This window comes from Tupaia chinensis, unplaced genomic scaffold, assembly GCF_000334495.1.
Source record: "Tupaia chinensis unplaced genomic scaffold, TupChi_1.0 Scaffold000002_1, whole genome shotgun sequence".
Taxonomy (NCBI): Eukaryota; Metazoa; Chordata; class Mammalia; order Scandentia; family Tupaiidae; genus Tupaia; species Tupaia belangeri.
In genome coordinates this window covers 6690394-6714511 of record NW_006159428.1, presented here as the reverse complement: position 1 = coordinate 6714511, position 24118 = coordinate 6690394, and the positions used below count along the sequence as shown (strand labels likewise).

The window sequence follows — 24118 nt, the reverse complement described above, 5'->3', positions numbered from 1 at the left end:
TAAGGTTAGGTGTGAAATTTTCCACTCATGATGTCAGGTGGGCACTCAAAATGTTACTGATTTGGGAGCTTTTCAAATTCAGACTTCTGGATTGATATGCTCAACATGCATTGGCTGTTTTGCACAGCCCATGTGAGACAGTTTCATGGTTATTCATGGGACACACTGGGATAATCCCTTCTAGACGGACAGAGGTACCCCTCAAAATGTCTCTACATTTGTGAATGAATACAGGTGGGCATTACTATATCCATTGATTTTATCTCTTCTAAATTAATTAGCAAGACCTAGAACTAGACCTTCCTCTTCTCTTCTACTTTTTAAGGCTCTACTGTTAATCACAAACATATGGAAGGCCTGGACAATAATTTTTATGTTAATGCACCAGTCTTTCCAGCTGAAGAAGAAGCCTATCTGGTACTCCTAGATCATCCCAACATCCATTACCCAGCTACATGCCATGCAAGTGACTAGCTGGGACATATACCTGAATGCTAGTCATAGAATAAGGAGGGCTATAAAGGCCTACCCCACTGACCAGCTACGGTGGTCCACAGGAGTGACTTCACAGGCACCATCAAACTGGACCATGAGGAATGGTAAGGAACCATTGGAGCCATCTTTTTTTCCCACTATATCACATGTGCTCACCAGAAAGGAACAGAGAGAAATAGTGAGAAAGCACCGCCCATGGGGGATGGTCACATTGTAATCCCTTCTCCACTTCTCCCTTTGGGATTTTGGGCATACACATACATGCTCTCAGCATGCTTTTCAAGCCACCAGAGTTCCAGAACTGAAACCACTCAGCTGGCCAGGTGGGATCCTGCTGCCTTAACCTCCATGCCACTGGCCAACCCAGGAACTATCTTAATAGCACTTAAAACTTTTTATGCTAGGCACAAATGATCCTAGGCATTTCATGCCAAAGTATAAGTATAAGCACTTAATCCTATTAAATCAATCAGTGTGATTCATAGTGTTTAAAATAATAAGATAAAATGGGGTGCTACATATGTAAAGCCCAGGTTCCCTCAAGCCTACTACCCTCAGTAACTCCCTAGCCCTTTCCTTCCAAGATCTCTCTTGCAGGCGTATATGTGCAGGCAGTGGCCACAAGAAGTTAAATATGATGTTTACCATAGAGATGGGCACCTACGAGTGAGAGCAGAGGCACCTGGAAGTTACATACTACTGCTCTACCTTATAAAGACTTCTTTCTCCCATTTCCGCCTCCCTCCGCCTTTTGTCTCTGTTATTTCTCCCCAAAGCAAGCAATGGTAAGATAAAGCCTGTTGCAGTCTGAACCTGTGTGTGTGTGACAAAGATGACTTCTGAATTCCAGGAGGAAATATCACTACCTACTCAACACTCAGCACATCCAGATAGTCTCAGGTGAAGACCTACAGCCATTCATAGCTTATTGTTATTGTCTGCCCACCCCTCAAACAGTTCAGAACTTGAACTGGCATTTTGAGATAAAGGTTTACATCTTGAGGTTGCACATGTTTTAAGGATGGATTAGTTCAGGTTTGCAAATAAGTAATCTCAGTTATCAGCCTTCAAGAACCTTCCAGTGTCCTCTCCCCATATAAACTACCCAAACAGTAAAGTATGCATTTCACTAGTTGCCCAGGATAATTCTTCACTAGGTCTGGAAAAGTGGACACGGGTCTATCTGAATGGCTGATGTGCTGCCACCACCAGGTCCCAATGAGCCTAGAAGTAATTTGGTCTGGGTCTAAGTGCTAATAGCATGCTGCCAAGTCTCTTTCTGAAAAGCACAAGAGCAAAATATCCCATTCCTGCAAGCAAACCAACCACAAGGGTGGTGCCAAGAACTTTTGGGGCCCTTTTCTTGGCCACACGGAATGCTGTTGGCAACACCGCAGAGATTAGTATATTGTTGACATGTCCTAAAACCTTGTTAAATGTTTTTCTCTTCAAGACACGCTCATAATAGGTTTCCAAGTTTGGTCGCTTTCCATTTCCCCAGTTTCTCCTCGCAAACCCTAGGAACTTCAGCCGATGCAATGTGACAGCAAGCGAGACGTCTGCCAGGGTGAAGGATTCTCCGCAGAGCCAAGGCTGGCGACCCTCTTCTAGTCAAAGAAAAGAACATGGACAATTAGGGGCAAGCACTGTACAGACAGACTCTAGCTGGCATTTCTGACCTTGGCCTTAAGAGCAAGTATGGGTACACCAAGGCCATGACACATACACTTTCTTTCTTTTTTTTTTTTTTTTTTTTTTTTTGCATATAGCTCATGTACTCACCAGAGAGGAGAGTCAGAGAAATGCAGAGAGAGGGAAATATGCCCCAGGAAGATGGCTATCCCGCAATCCCATCTTCTCCACACTCCTTCAAGATCATGAGCACACACCTATACCGAGCATGGTCTTTAAGCCACAGGGTCCAGGAATCAAATCACAGTGGGCCATGTGGGAATCCAGCTGCCTTAACCACCATGCCACCTGCTGGCCCATGGAATATTTTCTTGACCACCCATTCAGCAAGTAATTTTACGCTGAAAGATGTATATGTTAATTAGAAATTACAATTAAAATTTTTATTAAAAATAATTAAATATGGTGCCAGCAACCTGACCATGGTTTGAATCCTGAACCCAGCAGCTTAACACTCACTCCAGGCATGTGTGCATGTATGCCCAAAATCCTGAGGAGAATGGAGAAGTAACTGCATCATGGCCATCCTCCCTGGGGGATGATTTCTTGCTTTCTGTCCCTCTGTCCCTCTCTGTCTCTCTGGTGAGCACATGCACCCTATAGTAAATAACTCTCTAAATAAATAAGAAGAAGGAAGATTATATTGTCTAGGACAGAGAGAGGGTTTTTTTGCCAGTAGGAATTTATTAAAAAATAAATAGCTGGGGGCAGAAAGTTTCTTGCAAATGCATTCCAAGCTAAAGGAGACTTGCCTGACATCTATCAGCCACCCAGGTGTGAAACTGGAGCCACATGAGCTCAAAGCCTTTCTACCATCTTGCATAGAACTCTGAGGGACTGAGAGTCTCCAAGTCAGAGAAGTAAACAATACTTCCTTTTGGCTTGGGAAAACAACAGGTGTGCTTTGGAAAAAATCCACAGATGGGCCTGAAACATCATTCAGTGGCTGCTGCTCTTAGTTTAGTTACTTATTTAAAGCAGAAGAGGGTCCCTATTCTGAAGCAAGTTTCAGGTAACACAGTCTTCAACTCTGCTGTCAGAGTAATGCAAATGGTCCAGGCGTAAACACCTGGGCAATGGCTTCCTCCTGAAGTTGGTTCACACGGAAAGCTTCCAGCCAGCCTGCAGACATACACCTGCCACCTACACACCAGCTCCCATTTCAAACTTAACTTTAGGTCAGACTTTTCTCCCTGCCTAAGGATAGCACTAGAGGGAGCATTCAAGCAATTACTCAGGTTATTCAACCAAACTAACTACTGTAATTACAAATCTGTAAAACAAGTATGATAAGAATCATCCAACTATAATTTAAATTGTGCAGAAAAATTCTTCATCAGTCATGTTTCAGATAAACACAAACTGAGTCACAACTAGACATCTGGGTTTTTCTGAGTTCAGTATCATTGTTGCTGACATAATTAAAATTGCCTGTAAATAACAACAACAATGAAAAACAGATCACAGAACATTTCTGTTGAAATCTAAAAATGTTCCCAGAAATATTTCTGATATTGAAAAGAGGGAAACAATACAAATGAGCACCTACCTGGGGTTTCTTCATTCCTTCTTTGTAACTCAGTTTCAACCTGATCCAAGACCTTTTCCAGCTCATCCAGAATTTTCTTCAAATATTTGACATTGTCATGATCAAGCAGCTTTGACTAATTATCAACAAAAAAAAAAAAAGGAAAGAAAGAAAGAAAGAAAGAAAGAAAGAAAGAAAGAAAGAAACTTAAGCAGATATAAATTCTTTTACAGTTGGAGTCTGCTTACGTAATGGGCAAAAAAAATATGTTTATCAAAGCAAGAGCAATGCTGGGAACCAGAAGTTAGCGTAATGGTTATGTCGCTGGACTCCCACGTAGTCGACTGCGGTTCACATCCCAGACCCGGTGGCTTAAAACTCATGCCGGTCACGTGTGCATGCGTGCCCAAGATCCCGGGAGGAGAATGGAGAAGGGATTGCGGGGTGACCATCCCCCCTGGGGAGTGATTTCTCGCTTTCTGTCTCTGTCTCTCTGTCTGTCTGGCAAGCGCACGCGCCCTAGAGTGAAAAAACCTCTCCAAAAAAAAAAAAAAAGACATAATAGAAATACAAAACATTATTAGAGAATACTATGAGTGACTTTATGCCCACAAAGAAGAAAACCTGGATGAGATGGATAAATTCCTGGACAAATATAATCTACCACGATTGACTCGGGAGGACATAGAAAGCATGAATAGACATTTAACAAGCAATAAAATTTCATCAGTAATAAATAACCTCCCAACAGAAAAGAAAAAAAAAAAAAAAAAAAGTCCAGGTCCTGATTGCTTCACTCTGAATTTTACAAAGCATTTAAAGAGATAACCCCCATTCTACTCACACTGTTTCTAGAGCTCCGAAAGGAAGGAACCCTTCCAAATTCAGAAGGAACCCTCCAAATTCATTCTATGAAGCCTCCATTACCCTCATTCCCAAAATGGATAAAGATATGAAAAAAAGGAAAACTACAGACCTATATCTCTGATTAATATAGATGCAATAATTCTCAACAAAATACTTTACTGTATTCAACAGAATATGAAAAAGGTTATTTATCATGTTCAGGTAGGCTTTATTCCAGGGATGCAAGAGTGGTTCAACATACGCAAAACCATAAATGTAATACACCACATTAACAGAAAGAAAGATAAAAATCATATTATCATTTCAATTAATGTGGAAAAAGCATTTGACAAAATACAACATTCCTTTATGATTAGGACTCTCAGGAAAATTGGCATAGATGGGTCGTTTCTCAGCATAATAAAAACCATCTATGAAAAACCTATAGCCAACATTATACCTATAGCTAACCATTAAGAAAAGGCTGCCCACTTTCTCTACTCCTATTCAGTATATTACTGGAAGTCCTAGCCAATGAGATCAGACAAGAGAAGGAAATAAAAGGCATAAGAAGAGCTGAAATGATCTCTGTTTGCAGATTACATGATTGTTTACATAGAAGACCCAATAGTATCCATGAAAAAACTTTTCGAAGTATTGAATACATACAGTAAAGTGGCAGGATACAAAATTAACCTTCAAAAATCTATAGCATTTCTATATACAAACAACAAGCAGAGACAGAACTGAAGAAAGTAATCCCATTTACCATAGCCACAAGAACTATAAGACACCTAGGAATAAAACTAACCAAGGAAGTCAAAGATTACATAAAGAAAACTATGAAAATCTTTAAAAAGAAAATTAAAAAGGACATAAAAAAGTGGAAGGACATCTCATGTTCCTGGATTGGCAGAATTAATATAATCAAAGTGGCAATCCTACCCAAATTAATCTACATATTTAATCCAATCCCTATTACAAGAGACATTCTTCACAGATCTAGAAAAGACAATTATAGGATTTGTCTGGAATCATAAGAGACTTCGTATTGCCAAAGCCATCCTGTGCAAGAAGAATGGAGTAGGTGGCATTTCAGTTCCTAACCCCCAAATATATTACAAAGCTGGGATAATCAAAACAGCATGGTATTGGCACAAAAACAGACATGAAGACCAATAGAACAGAGTAGAGACCCTAGAAACAACCCCCAAAATATATAGCCAAGTCATCTTTGACAAAGGGTACCAGTCAATCCAGTGGTAAAAGGAAAACCTCTTAGCAAATGGTGTTGGAAAAACTGGGTATCCACCTGAAGAAAGATGAATCTGAACCCCTATTTGTCACAATTTACAAAAATCAACTCGAAGTGGATCAAAGATCTAAACCTAAGATCGCAAACTATAAAACTACAGGAGGAAAACACTTGGGAAACTCTGGGAGACACTGGTGTACGCAAAGACTTTTTAAGCAAGACTCCCAAAGCACAGGCAGTAAGCCCCAAAATAGGTAGGTGGAATTGCATCAGAGTAAGAAGTTTCTGTACAGCAAAGGACACTGTAATTAGTGTGAATCAACAACTCTTGGAATGGGAGAGAATTTTTGTTAACTGCCTCAGATAAGGGACTGATAACCAGAATACACAGAGAACTCAAACAGCTTACCCAGAAGAAAATGATTAATCCAATTAAAAGATGGGGAAATAAGCTGAGCAAACAACTCTCTAAGGAAGACACACAAACAGGAAAAAAAAAAAAAAAGCATATGAAAAAAATGCTCAGCATCCCTCTTCACAAGAGAAAAGCTGATCAAAACCACAATGAGATACCACCTAATCCCAGTCAGAATGGCAAAATAAAATAAAAAAAAAAAAATTAAGTGCTGGAGGAGACGTGGTGAAAGGGGAACATTCCTACCTTGTTGGTGGGAATGAAGGAGTGTTCCAGCCACTATGGAGAACAATATGGAGGTTCCTCAAAGACCTTCAAATAAAACTACCATATGATCCAGCAATTCCACTCCTGGGTATATACCCAAAGGACAGGAAAATGCTCAGTCAGAAAAGAACTTGCACAACTATATTTATTGCAGCATTATTCACGATTGCTAAGACATGAAACTAAATGAAATGTCCACAAACAGATGAATGGATTGAAAAAGTGTGGCACATATACTCCATAGAATACTATTCAGCCATAAAAAACAACAAGGCCAGGGGCCGGCAAGTGGCATGGTGGTTAAAGGCGCTGGATTCCCACATGGCCGACCATGGTTCAAGTCTCGGATCTGGTGGCTTGCTTGCTCTCTCTCTGTCTCTCTCTCTCTCTGTCTCTCTCTGATCAAACTAAAAAATAATAATGATAATAATAATAAATAAAGTTAAATAAAATAATTCTTTAAAAAAAAAGGCCCTGAAATTTGATAGAAAGTGGACAAATATGGAAGATTCGATGCTGAGTGAAGTAAGTCAGGCTATGAAAGAGAGACATTGTATGTTTCCAATTAATATATACCAACTGTCTGCACTCTATGGTAGAGACTGAAAGTCTAGAGGACATAAAAGCATTAAAAATTGTTATGGACACTAGAGACAAAGTGGAAGGAGAGTGTGGGAGGGGAAGAGCATAGGAAATGAAATTTGAGGAAAAAAATAGAGAGGTAAGACATTTGTAGGACACAGATATGGTTTATTATCTGTTGATGTGTATAATATTCTCAACTGGGCTGGACTGAGGTGTATATCATGCTGGGTAAAGTCTCTATAATCTAAATGATGTATAGTGATTTAATGTATAAAATAATAAAGGAAAAAAAGAATATTTAATAACTTGTTTTGACATTTTTATAACTTTGCTCAGCAACTAGCATGCTTAATATCTTTTTTTTTCTTGGGAGTGGGGAGGGAAGGGGAAGTTTTTGCTATAGGGCGCATGCGCTCACCAGAAAGAGAGAGAGAGAGAGAGACAGAAAGTGAGAAATCAGCCCCCGGGGGGGATGACCACACCGCAACGCCTTCTCTCCCATTGTAATGAAACATTACACCATCTGCTGGTCCCAATATTTTTTTATGCAATTTGATTATCAAATTAATGAAGAAAATTATTTGTAAAAGCAGAACATAAGCCAATACAATACCTGTACTGGCGTATTATGAAATATAATAGAAAATATTCTAAAAGTAGCAGTACTTTACAAAAAGGAGAACATTTAATACAAACCGTGGATGCTGGATACAGTCAGCCTGGTTCACTCACCTTAAGTCGCTTCTGTTTTGCAATGTATGCTTCTTGTAAATCTGGGTTTTCTTCAGCAAGTTTCTTCAGTTCAGACTCTGTGTTACCGATTTGGCCTGAGAGTGAAAATATTTTTGAGATAGGAAATTATTTTCTCTCCTCTATACCTGAGACTAGAAGCAGAGAAATGCAATAGGAAGGGCCCAAGCTGTGCGCCTCATGCCTGGCCTCTGCCTCAGACCGACCCTGTATATGGCTTGGTTTCTTCATCTTTTTTTTTTTTTTTTTTTTGAGAGATTTTCGCTATAGGGCGCGTGCGCTCACCAGACAGACAGAGAGACATAGAGACAGAAAGTGAGAAATCACCCCCCAGGGGGGATGGTCATACTGCAATCCCTTCTCCTCCATTCTCCTCTCGGGATCTTGGGTATGCACACACATGCGCCCGGCGTGAGTTTTAAGCCACCGGGTCCGAGATGCGAACCGCGGTCGACTACATAGGAGTCCAGCGACGTAGTCATTACGTTAACTGCTGGTTCCCGGTTTCTTCATCTTTGAAGGGAAACTAGGAGAGTACCTGCCACTCACAGGGAGGACAGAAGCTCCATGGGAAGTTCTCAGAGAAGGCCTAGCACAACACAGTGCTCCATGCCGGCTAATTGTTCTACCTTTCTGTACCTTTCAAGTATTTTATAAAGAACTTCTATATGAAAGAAAGAAAAAAAACTTATATTTTTACACTTCCCCTTTTTTTGAGGCCCTATTTTCACATTCTGTATTTGTACTGATAATCAAGATCAAGAGAGCTTTTGCCCTTCAGTTCCATGGGAGGTTTCTGCTTTCCTTGAGCTTACTATGGAAAAGAGGCTTATTAAAAAAAAAAATAGTAATAATAACTGCATGCGATAGATTTGTGATTGGAATACTTGTTCCAACATATAATGAGTACTTATGCAGAGAAGGAGTAAAAACAAGAGATGTGGCCGGCAGGTGGCATGGTGGTTAAGGAACTGGACTCTCAGTTCGAGTCCTGGACCTGCGCGCTCTCTCTCTCTCTCTCTCTCTCTCTGTCTCTGTCTCTGGTCAAATTTTAAAAATAATAATAATAGGGACCAGCAGTTAGTGTAATGGCTATGGTACTGGACTCCCATGTAGTCAACCGTGGTTCAAGTCCCGGATTCGGTGGCTTAAACTCATGCCGGGCGTGTGTGCGTGTGTGCCCAAGATCCCGAGAGGAGAATGGAGGAGAAGGGATTGCGATGTGGCCATCCCCCCAGGGGGTGATTTCTTGCTTTATGTCTCTCTGTCTCTCTGTCTTTCTGGCGAGCACATGCGCCCTATAACGGAAACCTCTCACACAAATAATAATCATAATAAATAAAATTGAAAATTCTAAAAAAGCAAGAGGATGGGGATAAGCAAAAAGAGAAGATAGGAAGAAAAGAATGGAAGAAAAGAGAGAAGGGAGTGGAGAAGAGGAAAGAAGGGAAGGAAATAGAAAAAGAAGAGGTGGATATCAAAAAGAAAGAAAATTGACTTGAACAAGAGAATAATAAAGGCGAGGTATGATGTGATGGACAAAACACAGATTCTGGATTTAGAAGACCTGCATCTGAGAGTTTCTAGTCACATACACCAGAGTCCAGTCCTGCCACCTTCCCTACTTCCTGCCCCAAATGCCGAGCTGTTCAGCACAGCTCCTTAAGCTCACATCTCACGTACTGACCTCACTCTACCCTCAGAGCAGGAGGGAGGGAAAAGCTGGCTGTCACAGTCTGATCTCAATAAACCTCAATCACTGGCTGTAGAAGTACTAGACGCCCTCTAGTCTGGCTCCCTCACACACGGTTACCCATAATCGCAGGCAGACCCCAGCTTTTCTGACTCCCAGTTCATCTTGCATAAGAACATGTTATATTCCTTAAATTTCCATAGACCACTCTTCTTAGTTTTATCCAAACTTGGCTCTCAAAGCCAAGAGCTGACAAGTAGGGTTCTACGGACAATAAATATCCAGCCGAACAGCTGAAGCACAGATTAATCTGGTCAGTTCATGGATCAATCCATAATGCACATCCAAGAAGCAAACTCAACCTCCCTATTCTCATTTCTCAGTCTTTTCTCCATGACGATGAGATATGCTAGGATCTCAAAAATGAATGTTAAAACTTCAGGTGAAATTCCAGGTCTGCAAGAGTTTTACATACTGCGAATCCTTGTGGTTGCGTAGGCAGGGATCATGGAGTCCACTGTCAGCTCAGGATGTAAGATGCAGCCATGCGTGTAGGCATCCATGGGCAAGGAGTCAAGCAGCTCTCGGTAGTGCTGCACTCGTGGGTAATACATGCTTCCCTTGTCAGGCATTAACCTGGGTGTTCTTTCTATAATGCACACAGACACATATGCAAATATTGAAGAAAATGTTACAAATGAGATATTATATCCAAAGCAAAAATATAAGCCCTAACCCCCTCATCATTATCATTTTTGACATCACATCAGTACATTTAAAGAACAGTATTTTCCCAGCCCAGATATTCAAAATTTGAAATGGCCTGATGTACCAGACTGGATCCTAAACTCTGATTATATACTGGCATTCTCTCACTCCTCCAGCTTGCAAACTGCTATTTAACCCTCAAGATGCTGCTGTTTAGACCACTTGATCCAAGAAGTGCCTCTGATCTCCTACAACTGCCCACATCTGACTGGCTCAGGCACGTCTTCTTCCATACACTCACAATGCATTGCACATCCTGTTTCAGCCCTCACTACTCTACAATCAAGTGTATCTTTTTGTCCCAAGAACATTTTCAGGGCAAGAAGTAGGAGAGTTTTTCATACATTTTAGGTCCTCAGTAAAGGTTGATTAAGTTACTTCATTAAGTCATTATGAGAAGATAGTCATAGAACACTGTTTTCTAGGTGCCAACCAACACCAAGAGTAACGGAAGACACTATGTGAATGTGGAATGACGATCTGTATGGAATAGAAGAGGCCTTGCTCTAATATTACAGCTGCAGTTTCTGCAGCAATTTCTCACGACTGACCTCTGAGAAGGGGGTTCTATATAAATCTTCATTTGCTGGTTAAAATCCAGTCAGTAGACTTCTTGAGGTCAGAGACTACTTACTGTTCTCTATTAAATCCTCTTTGCTTAATATAATATTTGACAGATAACCAATAAATTATAATTACTGAATACAGTTCCAGTTATTATAGACTACCTGAGCTGCAGAAGCTCTGCAGTAGCTAAAGAGGATACCCACAGCTGAGGCAGAGCACGACCTCAAGTTACCTAATTCCTAAGGTAATGCACTGTTTTGCCATCATCAAAAGGTTTACATTTCAGAGACAATCCATTTTTTTTAATATAATTTTGTGTTAGTGCACAGAGAGCTGTGAATAGGGTTGTGAGTGTAGGAAAGTGACGATGCAACCCAAAGATCAGGGCTCTGTCCCTGATCCTTTTCCACCTCTGATTCTCAAACATCCCAGAAAAATGCCAACTAGCTTGTTCCAACTAGTAAAAAAGAATAGTCTCAATCTTCTTTCTTCTTGTATTTCTATTCTTTTAAAATTATTTTATTTACCTTTATTTATTTATTTATTTTAATTTGACCAGAAAGGAACAGAGCAAAAAAGAGAGAGAGAGAGAGAGGGAAAATGAGAAAGCAAGCCAGCAGGTCCAGGACTCAAACTGCAGTCAGTGGGAGCCCAGTGCCCTTAACAACCATGACACCTGCCAGCCCTTCATATATTTCTGAACCTGGATTATTTAATTTAGAATTGTCTGAGCCTCCCACACTCATTTATAAACATTGACAGTTTAGACTGGTTGCCATCAACAGAGCATTTCAGGCAAGATTTCATAATGCCATGCCAAGCAGAACAGGCTTTTCAAGCCAGCAGGCTATTTCTGACTCTCTAAGAAAAAGAAAAATGGATGACTTCTCCAGCTAGTGAGCTAATTCCATCTTGGAGAGTCCAACTCTGAAGGCTGCATTAGAATAACAAAAATGAGCCACGAGCTACATACTGCTCCCCAGCAAGGGAATTCCCTTCCCTAAGCACACTTCACTGCTGACTGTGTGGGAAGAAGGCTGGGAAGTCACCTATGTGGCGGCAAGCCTCTACACACCAGAAATCTAACAGTGAGCAGAGCACCTCGGGCTGTCTTTTCAGGACCTTCAGTATCTCCAGGACCCTCGTGGCAATGCATGATAGAAGTTACCATGAGGACAACAGACGGGGAGCCTTGAAATTCTAGAGCATCCTTAACCTTTTGTGTGCCACTGACATAAAATAACAATGTTCTTAAATGCATGAAATACAAGATGGGATTGCAAAGAAATCAATTCTGTTACAATACAGTTATCAAAACGATTTTGAATTATAAAACACTGACATGCATGCCTCTTTATCACCACATTATCAAGATCTAGCCACAGGTCTAATAACTACCCTAATTTGAAAGTACTAAGACATCTCTGGTAACTTGATATACTATAAACAGAGCTATCTGTGACTTCTATTCGCAACAGTCACAGTGACTCCTGATACTACTATGGATTAGTACTACATTGGTAATAAAGAAATCATACATGTCTATTAGAAATAAGTGGAAATAAACGATGTTCTTCTAAGTTCGCAAATCCGAATTCTACCTGCAGAATCCTGAGGGCAACCAATGACAGATTATGAGCTAAGGGTCTCAACACTTTCCCAGCACTTCAGGAGATTCACAGAGTCAATGCTATTTTTATAGCAATACTGATAAGAGTTGCTTCTTCACACACATTGTCTCTCGAGTGTATGACAGAGGTTTCCAGAGGTTACCACGAAATGTGATGACTCCATCACTCTGAGCTGACAGGGTGTGTGCTTGAGTATGCTAGTTTTATATTTTTCTTAATTTAATTTTTTAAATCTTCATTCATTTATTTATATGAATTTGAGCAGAGACAGAGTGTGTGAGAGAGAGAGCCAGAAAGTGAGAAAGAAAGCCAGCAGGTCTGGGACTCGAACCATGGTCAGCCATGAGGGAGTCTGACACCCTTAACCACACGCCACCTGCCACAACCACCTTAATTTAAATTTCTAAAAGGTAAATATTGATAAATATGACCCACATAAACAAAAGTTCTGATGTGTTTAATTGAGTCAATGTATTCTGTATGGACAAATTTCATTTTGTATGCTGTAATGATGTACAGTAAATGAATGTAAATAAATAAATTTAAATAAGAAAACTCTCAAGGACCCTTTTTTTAAGATATACAGGTCCTAGGACCAAAAAGCTTAAGAGCCACTTTTTTAGGGGAAATCCAAGAACCTCTGGTTAATAACCATAACTGGTACATTTTCAAATGCTTCCTAATTCATCAGATTTATGACTACTGGCTTTGGCTGCTTTCTGCTGTCAGGCCCTGGGGCTTTTCTCCAGAAGAGCATACCACTTCCTTCCTGGGAAAGTGAATGAGAGCAGGAAAAACAAGGTCTAATTTTTTTCTGGGAAGCTTCATCTGGCCAAGCCTTAATTCTTCAGAAGACAAATTGAATCTATTAATATTTCCTGAAGTGCTCTGTCAGAGCATAAGATACCCACTGAACCCAAGTTGTCTTCTCAGCTCTCTCTTGTCTTTTTTAATTCCTGGGCAATCCCTTCTCCTCCATCTCTCTTATCTTTTTGAATTTAGGGCATGCATATACACACACCCTAGATGTTTTTCAAGCTGGACCTGGGACTAAAATTGCACAGTGGACCATGTTGTGTCCAGCTGCCTTACCCACCAGACCACCTGGCACACACACTCCCCACCCTTTTACTTTTTGTCTTTGCAAACATCAAGGATACTCTGTCTGGATCACACAGACACCACGCTGCTGTCCACCTCCTCACACCCTAGACCACTGCCTCTAGAAGCAGAGTTTTCAAGACAAATGGAACTCTCTTTTGAATTACACACCAGACCTTTCCTCTCTGTCTTAGCCTATTTTACTTTCCCATCCTTCCATTGAGCATCTTTGTTAAAATCTAAAAAAGACAGTTTTCTTGGTATTCTACTTCACTCAGCAGGGGAAAGGCAAAATAAGGCACACAGGGACAGGACAGAGACACAGGGGAGTTGGAGGATGAGCCAATGAGATGAGGCCCCAGCACTGGGGAGTAGGGTTGCCATAGTGGAAGCCAGGCAAGGCAACTAACCTCGAAGAATAAATAAGTCAGCGCAAGGCCTGAAGAAAGGTTCCTAGAAGAAATGAGCATGGGAAAGGGTAGGAGTTGTATTACATATAAATTTAGGTGGCAAATTAGAACCAGGCAGACAGACATAAAGGAGAAAGAGGTGACAAACAAGAGCAGGGAAAAAAAAAGCAAGAAAATTCAGACATTCAGAAAGGAACAATAAAAGCATTCTTCAGTCACTTAATGGGGACAAATGGTTCTGTGCATTGCTGAGGAGAATAACAATGACAACAGCTCTGAGCTAGTTAAAATAAAAACAAAGCCAAAAAATTACATTCAGTTTCCCAGAATGCAAAGATGAAAAGAAATGAGAGGGTTGAAGCATAAGTTTCCATTATTTCAATTAATTTGCTGCTCTGATTTCCTGCGTTCCCTAGTGATGGCAGATAAAGTAGGTAGACTCCTTCTAGATCTATTTAAATAACTTTCAGGTCTTCCTTATTTAAGCTCAGTGAAAACAAATTGGACCTCCTCTCTAACTCTAGCCCTTCTCTGGTTTTTTAAATTTTATTTATTACAAACTGCACAGTGATGGCATTAGTATATGAGGTATTATTTGCTAATATCTAATAATGAAAACAATATTGAATACTTCAACCCATCTTACTCCAGGCTATTGAAAAATATAATAACAATGGTAAACAACGAAGCTATGAAGCAAGAAACATAGTTACAAATTGACTACCATTGAAGGGTGTTTTAACTTTGGTCTTAGAATGATCAACTCTAAATGAAGATGAGAACAGATCCATGTCAGCAAGGATTTTCTGTAGCATTATTTTGAATAAATTTTACATATTAAATATTTAACCAGTTTTAATCGGTATTATATTTAAGACTTTTAATACAAACACACGTAACGTTGGAGGTGGAAAGTTCCTTATCAGAAAATTTGTTCTAATTGTTGGATACACATAATACAGAATAAGCCCTTTGCTAAAATTAACAAATCATAGAATAGACAAAAAAAGTTACTTGTAAAGGAACTTTTAGTGACACAATCATTCATCTGAAAGACTTGTTTCCTTCTCCTTATCATATACCATGCTTTTTCCACACTCTGTGCTAATCTGCAATTTCAGCAGATGTGCTAGAAAATTACTTAACTAGGTCTGGCAAGTGGTGTGCTGGCTAGGGCGCTGGATTCCCACATGGCTGACTGCAGTTCAAATCCCAGATCTGAAGGTTTGCTCTCTCGTTTTTTTTCTTGCCCTCTCCTCCTCTCTCCCCTCTCTCTCTAGTCAAATTAAAAAAATAATAAAAAATAAATTAAATAATTCTTTTTAAAAAAATTATTCAACTATATATACAAGAGCCTTTTACTGATAGACATAAAATGATTCTATGAACTTTAATGAAAACTGGCAATCCCTTGAATAAATATTTTTAATGTAACAATGACTTCAAAATTAATGTTCTTTTAAAAATATGATATACTTGGGGCTAGCAGAGAGCATAATGGTTACGTTACTGGACTCCCACATAGTCAACCATGATTCAAATACTGGACCGGGAGCTTAAAACTCACACCGGGCATGTATGTGTGCATGCCCAAAATCCCAAGAGCAGAATGGAGGAGAAGGGATTGTGGCATGGCCATCCCCCCTGGGGGGGTGATTTCTTGCTTTCTGTCTCTCTGCCTCTCTCTGTCTCTTGGCAAGCAAATGTACCCTATAGGAAAAACCTCTTGAAAAATAAATAAATAAATAAATAAATAAATCTTGAACTTTAATATATCATAATAAACTGTACCTATAAAATAAATTTTTGTTTCCAATCTGACTTGTATGTGATTTTAATAACACCAACATAGTCTATTTCCAAAGCAAATTTTATTTTCTAAGAATAACTTAAACCATATACATTGACATATAACATGGGATATTATGTTTGGAGAACTATTATACATTAAATTACCAAATTTCAATATTCACCTGAGGATATCCTTCATTCCAAGTTACTACTGAGTTAACTGGCAATAATAAAAATCATATGCTTTACTATTTCATACCCATTTTTTATTATCTAGTAGCCAAATTAAATTTTATTTAAAAAGCAGCAGTAGTGCTCTTTGATGATGAGGCCAATGCGAAGGTCACAGGCTTGCAACCTGAGGTCTCCAGTACATGCCAGGAGCACACACATGCTCTTGCTCTGGATGGACTGAGGCTGGGATTGCATCATGGCATAAAGACCCTGATGAGGTCACTTATCTGTCTATCTCTCTCATACTCAGAACAAATAAGTAAATAAACTGAAAAAGGTTTTGTTTTTTGGGTTCGTGTGTGTGTGTGTGTGTGTGTGTGTGTGTGTATGTGTGTGTGTGTGTGTGTGTGTTAGGGAGAGATTTTTGTCATAGGGTGCATGTGCTGACCGGAGAGACAGAAAGACAGAAAGTAAGAAATCATCCCTGGGGAGATAGCCCTGCTGCAATCCCTTCTCTTCCATTCTCCTCTCGGGACTTTGGGCGTGCACATACATGCACCCGGCATGAGTTTCAAGCCTCTGGGTCCAGGACTCAAACCGCAGTTGGCCATGTGGGAGTCCAGTGGCATAATCATTATGACATCTGCTGGTCCCCCCTAAAAAAATTTTACTAACAGAGATTATAGGTCTGGTTCTGTACCCTGTATCTGGTTAAGTGAACCAGATCCTAATGGCTTGTGGCTCGAATCTTGGACCCAAGAGCTTGGAAAACATGCTGTGTGTGTGTGTGTGTGTGTGTGTCTGTGTATATGTATGTGCGTGTGTCTGTCTGCACATGCACACACATGTCTAAGATTCCAACAGGATGAAGAAGGGATTATGACATCATGACCATGCCCCACTGTGGGGTGCTTTCCCTCTCCCTCTATAACTCTTTTTTTCTGGCAAGTGCATATATCCTTTGGCAATTAATAAAAAAAAAAAAAGTAGCTAAGGGGGCCAGCAGGTGGTGTGGTGTTGGACTCCCACACGTTCTACCACAGTTCAGGTCCTGGACCTGATAGCTTGAAAATCTAGGAATGCATGTATGCATGCCCCAAATCCTAAGAGAACAGAGGAGAGGGGATTGTGGCATTGCCATCTCCTCTGGTGGGTGATTCCTCACTTTCCCTTTCACAGTTGCTCACTGTCTCTCTTCAGTGAGCATACATACCCTATGGCAAAACGATAAGAAAAAAATTAAAAGGAGAAAGAGAGGTTACAAATAGTACAAGATAGATTTTAAAATCCATACTGGTGTGTATATTCACCTTGTCACATCAACTGTTCTTGAGTTTGCCTAATTTGCTTTCTATCATAACTTATCTAGCTTAATCAATTACTTGTTTTAATATACATATTAGTCATTAAATGCCAAAATATAAAAAGTCTTGTGTGTAAAAAGGAGTCTGTAAAACTGAATAGTACCATATACATTTAATATTAGCATAAGATTTAATAGTAGCAGATACATAAATTAAGACAGACGTGGGGGGCCAGCAGAGGGTGTAGTGGTTAAGCCACTGGATTCCCACTTGGCTGACAACAGTTTGAGTCCTGGACTTAGTGGCTCAAAAATCATCCCAGGTACATATGTGTGCATGCCCAAGATCCCAGGAGAAAAATCGGGAAGGGATCACAGCATGGCCCTCTCCTCTGAAAGGTGATTTCTCACTTTCCATCTCTCTCTCTCTCTTTTTCTCTCTCTCTTTTTCTCTCTCTCTCTTTCTCTCTCTCTCCAGCAAGTGCACATGCCCTAAGGCAAAAATCTCTTTAAAAAAAAAAAAAAGAAAAAGAAAAAAGACAAGACAGATTTAGAATTATCAAATATATAGAAATAAATTATCTTTGAAGATTAGTAAACACCTAATGATTTAGAATCTTTGAAATATCTTTAGGTATCTCAGAACCGTGTACCTAGTGTAATGCCAATAAAAGACTACTGAAAGAATGAAGAGAGAGCTCTTAGCCCATAACTGAGCAGCCATAACTGAACACTTCTAAATTCTCCTTTGATTCATGTTAACCCCTCAGGAATATCACTGATATTCACACCATTCTTCCATATAACCGTTAAAAAAGAAAGAAAGAAAGAACACAGTAATTATCCAACTTAGATATTCACTATTTCAGGTTAAGACTTGAAAAGAGTTACTTTGGTTTTCAAATTCTGCTCCTAAACTACCAATTATTTAATGGGCTATCCCAAAACCACTCGAAAGTAAATACTAATACACAAAAAGGCTGAGAAATGTCTCCAGGTCAGCAAGTCATCATTTATAGTACAATCCCCAACTGACAAAGAGTAAATTAATGGGAGATGCCAGTTTTCTACATTCTGTTCTTCAGATGAATAGCTACACTTAATTCCAGTCTCCTATTACAACCATGGACAACTATGCACCTCTTGAAATCCATCCACTTATTTTAATTAGTCAGCATTCCTCAAAGTTCCATCCGGAAATAGACAAAGTGCTGACTCTTCCAGCCAGCTCAGAATGCAGACTTACAACTACCCAGTTCTAGACAGAACCGACACTTTTAAAACAACCTGAGGTCACACTGGACTTTTGTTTTATTACTGACAACTTAATACCAACCAAGTCTCCCATTCTTTCTTTTTAAAAAAAGAAATTTATTCATTTATTTAATTCTATTTGTTATTATTATTATTTTTTAATTTGACCAAAGACAGAGAGAGAGAAAGTGAGAAAGCAAGCTGCCAGGTCCAGAACTCAAACTGTGGTCATCCATGTGGGAATCCAGCACCTTTAACCACCACGCCTCCTGCTGGTTCCACCATCCTTTCTTAATGAAGCTGATTTTTTTTAAAATAAAATTTACATGTTATATTTAGCCTTGTTAAACTTTATCTTATTTTATTATTGTTCAATAGGAGACATTTCATACGTTGATCATTTTAGTTACCCCAGTTTTTCAGTCATTGACAAATGTAATGTATTTCTTCTATGTCTGTATTCATTTATGGAATTGTTAGAGTCAAGTCAGAGAATAAAAGTCTTTAAGAACACCACTAGAGACCCCATATAGGTTGACAGCTATTTTAATAATTCATTCATTTTATTTTAATTACTCAAAAGTATTTAGTAAGTAGTACTGAAGAATATTCACTATAGGAAATGTTAGGGATATAGGTGGGGTTTTTTCATTCTATTTTTTTAGAGGCTTTTGCCTTAGGGCCTGTGTATTCACCAGAAAGAGGAGGGGAAGACACTGTGAGAAGGAAGGTGAGAAATCACCAATCACCTTCCAGGGGGAATGGCCATGCTGCAATCCCTTCTCCTCCATTTTCCTCCCAGGATCTTGAGTACACATGCACATGCACCCAGTGTGATTTTGAAGCCACCAGGTCTAGGACTCCAACCATGGTTGGCCATGTGGGCATCCAACAACATAATCACTTCACAACATGCTGATATATCAGGATACGCTATATCTAGAACCATGTCTGGCACATAATAGACACATTGTTTAAAGGTGTTGGTGACATTCACAACCAGTATAAAATGTAAGCTGGTTCCTTCTACTGAGATGCTCAAAAATTAATAATAGTATTTTTAAAAACCTTTGACAATCCATTCTAGAATTCTGCCAGATTTAAAGACAATAATTTATAACAATAAATTCAAACTTTAATGTACATATGAACTGGGAGTTTTGTTAAAACTGAAGGTTCTGAGGCCAGCAGGTGGCGTGGTGGTTAAGGGCACTGGACTACCACATGGTCGACCATGGTTTGAGTCCCTGGTGACTGGCTTTCTCACTTTCGCTCTCTCCCTTTTTCACTCTGTCCCTCTCTGGTCAAATTGAAAATAAATAAAGTGATTCCTTAAAAAAAAAAAAAAGAATTTCTTAAAAAAAAAAAAAAGAATTTCTTAAAAAAAAAAAAAAGAATTTCTTAAAAAAAAAAAAAAGAATTTCTTAAAAAAAAAAAAAAGGTTCTAACTCAATAGATCTGTAACCAGGTCTAAGACTTGTGTTTCTTTTTATTTTTTTAAGTTTCCATTTCTTGAGAGGGAAACAAATAGAATAGGCATGCTCAACAAGGTCCTGTTTTCCCATGATCCCCTAACACTAAGAAGACCTTCCAGCCAACCAAGTCATGGGTGCCTGGTACATTTCAGGTCAACCTGGGATACAAACCCTGGCCTTCCATATGGCTCCACCATTGCAGAACGGCCCCCTAGTGCCTGTGCCTGTGCTACTATGGCTGGGCTAGACTGCATTTTCTAATAAGTTCTCAGGGGATGTCAATGCTTCTGGGAGATAGAACACATTCTAAAAAGCAAGAATTGGGAGAATTCATCTTTCCTTCTCTTTTATAACTGGGAAAACATTTATCTATCTCAGATCTGTCTCTTTTCCTATTGCCCATGAGTTTTATTTTGTTTTTGCTTTTTTATTTTAGTTTACATTATATCCATGAAAAAGAGATACACAGAGAGAAAGGCAATCTAACAGTCTTCACACCATGATCGAACCCCAATCTCAGCCAGCCATGTGTACAGGGAGTCCCTGGAACACAAACCCAAGCCCTTCCCACATGAATCCAGCATTGTAGAATGTTGTGTCACCATTGTGCCACCACCTGACCCTTGCCATGGTTCTTTAAAAGTATCACGATTATAACTATAAAAACACCAAATCTGTTTTGATCTTTTTTTATTTTCAAAACTTTAAGATGAACGTCATCTTGACTGTACATTGCAGTAACTTTGATTTATTTAACTATTGTTCTCTTGCTATCTTCAAATCTATCATAAAATTTAGGTTCCTTATATTAATCTTTTAAAAATCATTTCTAATTACATGACTACTATTTTAGAAAAAAAGTACAGTAAGAGTTGGTTGGACTTGTTTTATCTGTGCAACTTACAAAACTAAGTGTCACCTAACTCAAAAGGCAGAGAAATTGAGTAACCAAAGATATTCAACAAGTTGGTGGCATATTAGACTAAACTCTTGATTGCTAATTTATTAACATAACTCAACAAAAATAAACTTCTAGTTTCCGTATTTCCATCCTACTGTTTAGTCCTCAGTGTTTTCCCTTCGACTTTAATAAATAATCATCAAAAGAATAACTTGGTATTTCTCATGTTTGATTATTTAAATATAGCTTAACAGGACTTGGAATTTATTTTAGTTTTATTACATAATAAAAGTAAAAGGGGACATTTAAGAAAAAGAAAAACCTAGTAAGGAAAATTTGAAGAAAACCTAATAATCAGAAACATTACCATAGTGTAAAGTATCATATTTTAGATTACTAAATTTCATAGAGGGAAAACAGTTTAAGGAGAAAAGGAAGAGGAATGGGTGGAAGAAAATGTTGATACTAGTAGCAGTAGTTCAAGCAATATTAACAAAAGACTTAAATATAATTTCCATTTATTATGCTTTTTTAAATTTTTTATCATTTAAAATATAACTCTTAACACCATTATTTATTTTTTGTTCACATTATATTCACTTCTCCCAAGTAATACAAATTATTATTAACAGACTTATCCATTTCCAAAAAGCTCAAGGTTGAGAAAAATTGTCTTAAATCAAATCATTTTGAGTACAGTCCCTAGGGTTTAAATTTTGGAGATATTAAGCAATAGTGAGGAGAAAGTATTCAATAGTTCACTAAGCTGTTCAGTTTAGTCCTAAACCACCATTAATAAAACCTATAATCAGAACCCTAGAGAACTAACACTTGGATTAAGAATAGGGATAACCCTCTTCCATAAAAAAAAAAAAAAAAAGCATAGAGACAGCCCACTGCTATTCTAATCCCTGAACTACCCCTCTCTCACCTCCCCCACTTAGGTCTCATACCCATTTTTCTTCTAAGTACAGTAGCTCAGACATTTGGGGACCTGGTATCATTTCCTTTCTCAGCTTCCTATAATTTGAGTTTATATTCTGATTTCATCTTATCCAATGAACATCAACATAACTGGTGGCAGAGGAGGCATAATTGGATCTCAGGTAGCTTCTCTTAGAGGAGTGCTCTGCTGAGAGTGAGGAGGCTGGTGTTCTGCTCTCAGCTCTGCCTATGATCAGCTGATAATCTTGGACAAGTCATGGAGGCTACAATTCACCTCAAAGGGTTGTCATAAGGTACAAGCCACACAATGGGTAAGTGGCAGCAAAGACTGTGAGTCACAGTTGGTGTAGTATGAAGGCTCTGGAGACCAGACTGCCATAAAATAGCTGTATGATATTGGGCAACCTTGTTTCTCTTTGCTTCTGCACACAATGGAAGTAACTAGTCTACCTTGCCTTTCTCAGATGTATTCTTTTGAAGACTAAATAGAATAGAAATCATGAAATATCTGACCCATAATAAGCTGTCAATAAATAATTATTACCTAAAAAGCACTGCACATATTAAAGCCTATAACTCTTTAGGAAAGACAAAACTCAAGCCATACGGAAGCAGCTGGGGCAAAGAACTCAAGCTAACATCCTATTTGCTCTTGTTTAAGATTTATTCCATTTCTTGTTCTTTAGATAGAATCATTTGGTATATTAGATAAAAAGTTTATTTTTATAATGTATACTTAGAATCAATATCAATTTGATTTTAAGGCTAATAAATTACCATAGCAGACTGCACATTTGCAGGCTCTTTAACAAGCGAATGTAAAAGGAAAGTTTCGACATCAACGTTTGTAATTTACATGGAATTATTTTAAATAAAGTCATATTGGCTTACAAAATATTTATGCTATTGACTTACTTTATTATTTGTGTGCTTATGGAAATGGAAAAGGTTTTTAAGCACTAAACCATCATCATGAAACCAAAAGAAGAGAAAAAAAGAGAGAAGAAAGGGAAGGAAGGAGGCAGGGTGGGAAGGGAGGAAGAGAGGTAGGTTGTAGACAGACACATATTTGTATTGAAAGTAAATCTAAGGGGGGAAAAAAGGAAAGAAAAGAAAGTAAATCCAAGAAATCACAAATAGCCTTAACATTACCATCCAGGAATGTCTGTTCAAGATAATCAATGATCTGAGTGGCCTCACAAATTATGTTTTCCCCGTGGATAAGGACAGGCACTTCTCCAGTTGAGTTCAAACGCATAAACCAAGGCTCATTGTGCTCACTCAGGGGCAGACTTACATCATGTTCCTCGCACTTCAAAGCCTTTTCAGCAATTACCAAGCGCACCTGGAAGAGTTCACACCGGTTACGACAACGCATTTAAGCTATCAATTAAGAGACTTCCCTGAACACCGCAAAGCAGACTTTCTGGACTTTGAGTTAGTGTTTTCGGTTTTGTTCAGAATCTGAATGAAAGGCAAAGCAAAAGACAGAACCCATAGGTTATGCGGTTGTAGGGTCGCTGCCCTCTGCTTCCCTTTCCAAGGCCGGCCAGGCGAGGCCTTCCAGCACACCGAAGGCGCAGGGGGCGGTCTTGTGTCGCATTTCAGGAGCGAGGGCCTGGGTCGCCACCTGCCCATTTTAGACTGCGTGCCCCCGCTCCCCACATGTGCATCCCTGCTCTGCAGAGAGCACATCTGGGGCTGAGACGCTGGAGGCCTGACTCAGAACCGGCGACCCGGGTGGGACCCTGGGGGAGCTGTCCCGGTGCTGAAACCCGATCCGCGCCGCTTCCCTCGGCCGCCGGGGCCGGTACCTTCTGAGAGCTGAAGGAGTGCGTCCAGTGGTACAGAATGAGCTTAACCTCCGCGTCGGACTTGCCCTCCGCCATCAAGGGCGCGCCCCCTCGCTGCTCGTCCTGTCTCCGAGCCATTTTTGGGTGCGCGAGCGAGGGCAGGCCTGGCCAGGGCGCGTTGCGCTCCTGCCACCCACACAGCCCCACACTACGTTTTCTGGTTTCCGCGGTGCCGCGGGATGAGTCCCGGCCTCGAACAGACAGCTGGGAAGTGTAGTTTCTCCGGAGAGAACGCTGCGGGGCTGCGTCTGCAAAGACGCCGGTGTGTGGGCGCCAGGGAGGCCCTGCAGCGCAGAAACCACCTAGGAGGTGCACTTGGACGTGTTTAGGGGAAAGTGATTAACTAAAATATGAGACCTTGGTTATTAAGGGAAGAAAGAACAAATGGTGATAGCAAATTACTCATCGGTTTTGTGGGT

The 24118-nt window shown here is 39.6% G+C and overlaps 1 protein-coding gene across 3 annotated transcripts; it reads right to left on the bottom strand.

Moving 5' to 3' along the window:
- Window positions 1-795: 795 nt before the first annotated feature.
- GDAP1 (ganglioside induced differentiation associated protein 1) lies at window positions 796-23840 on the bottom strand. Of its 3 annotated transcripts, none has more exons than XM_006139815.3 (6): window positions 23661-23840; window positions 22999-23191; window positions 10002-10175; window positions 7816-7910; window positions 3737-3851; window positions 796-2102 (listed from the first exon to the last, which is right to left on the bottom strand). In XM_006139815.3, exons 1-6 carry the CDS (start codon window positions 23775-23777, stop codon window positions 1720-1722), a joined length of 1077 nt encoding a protein of 358 aa, XP_006139877.1. In that variant the 5' UTR covers window positions 23778-23840; the 3' UTR covers window positions 796-1719. The 3 variants fall into 3 exon arrangements, with proteins under 3 accessions (XP_006139877.1, XP_027629428.1, XP_027629459.1); XM_027773627.1 differs by having other exon boundaries at window positions 796-2099; XM_027773658.1 differs by having other exon boundaries at window positions 23144-23191; window positions 23661-23681.
- Between the last annotated feature and the right edge of the window lie 278 nt (window positions 23841-24118).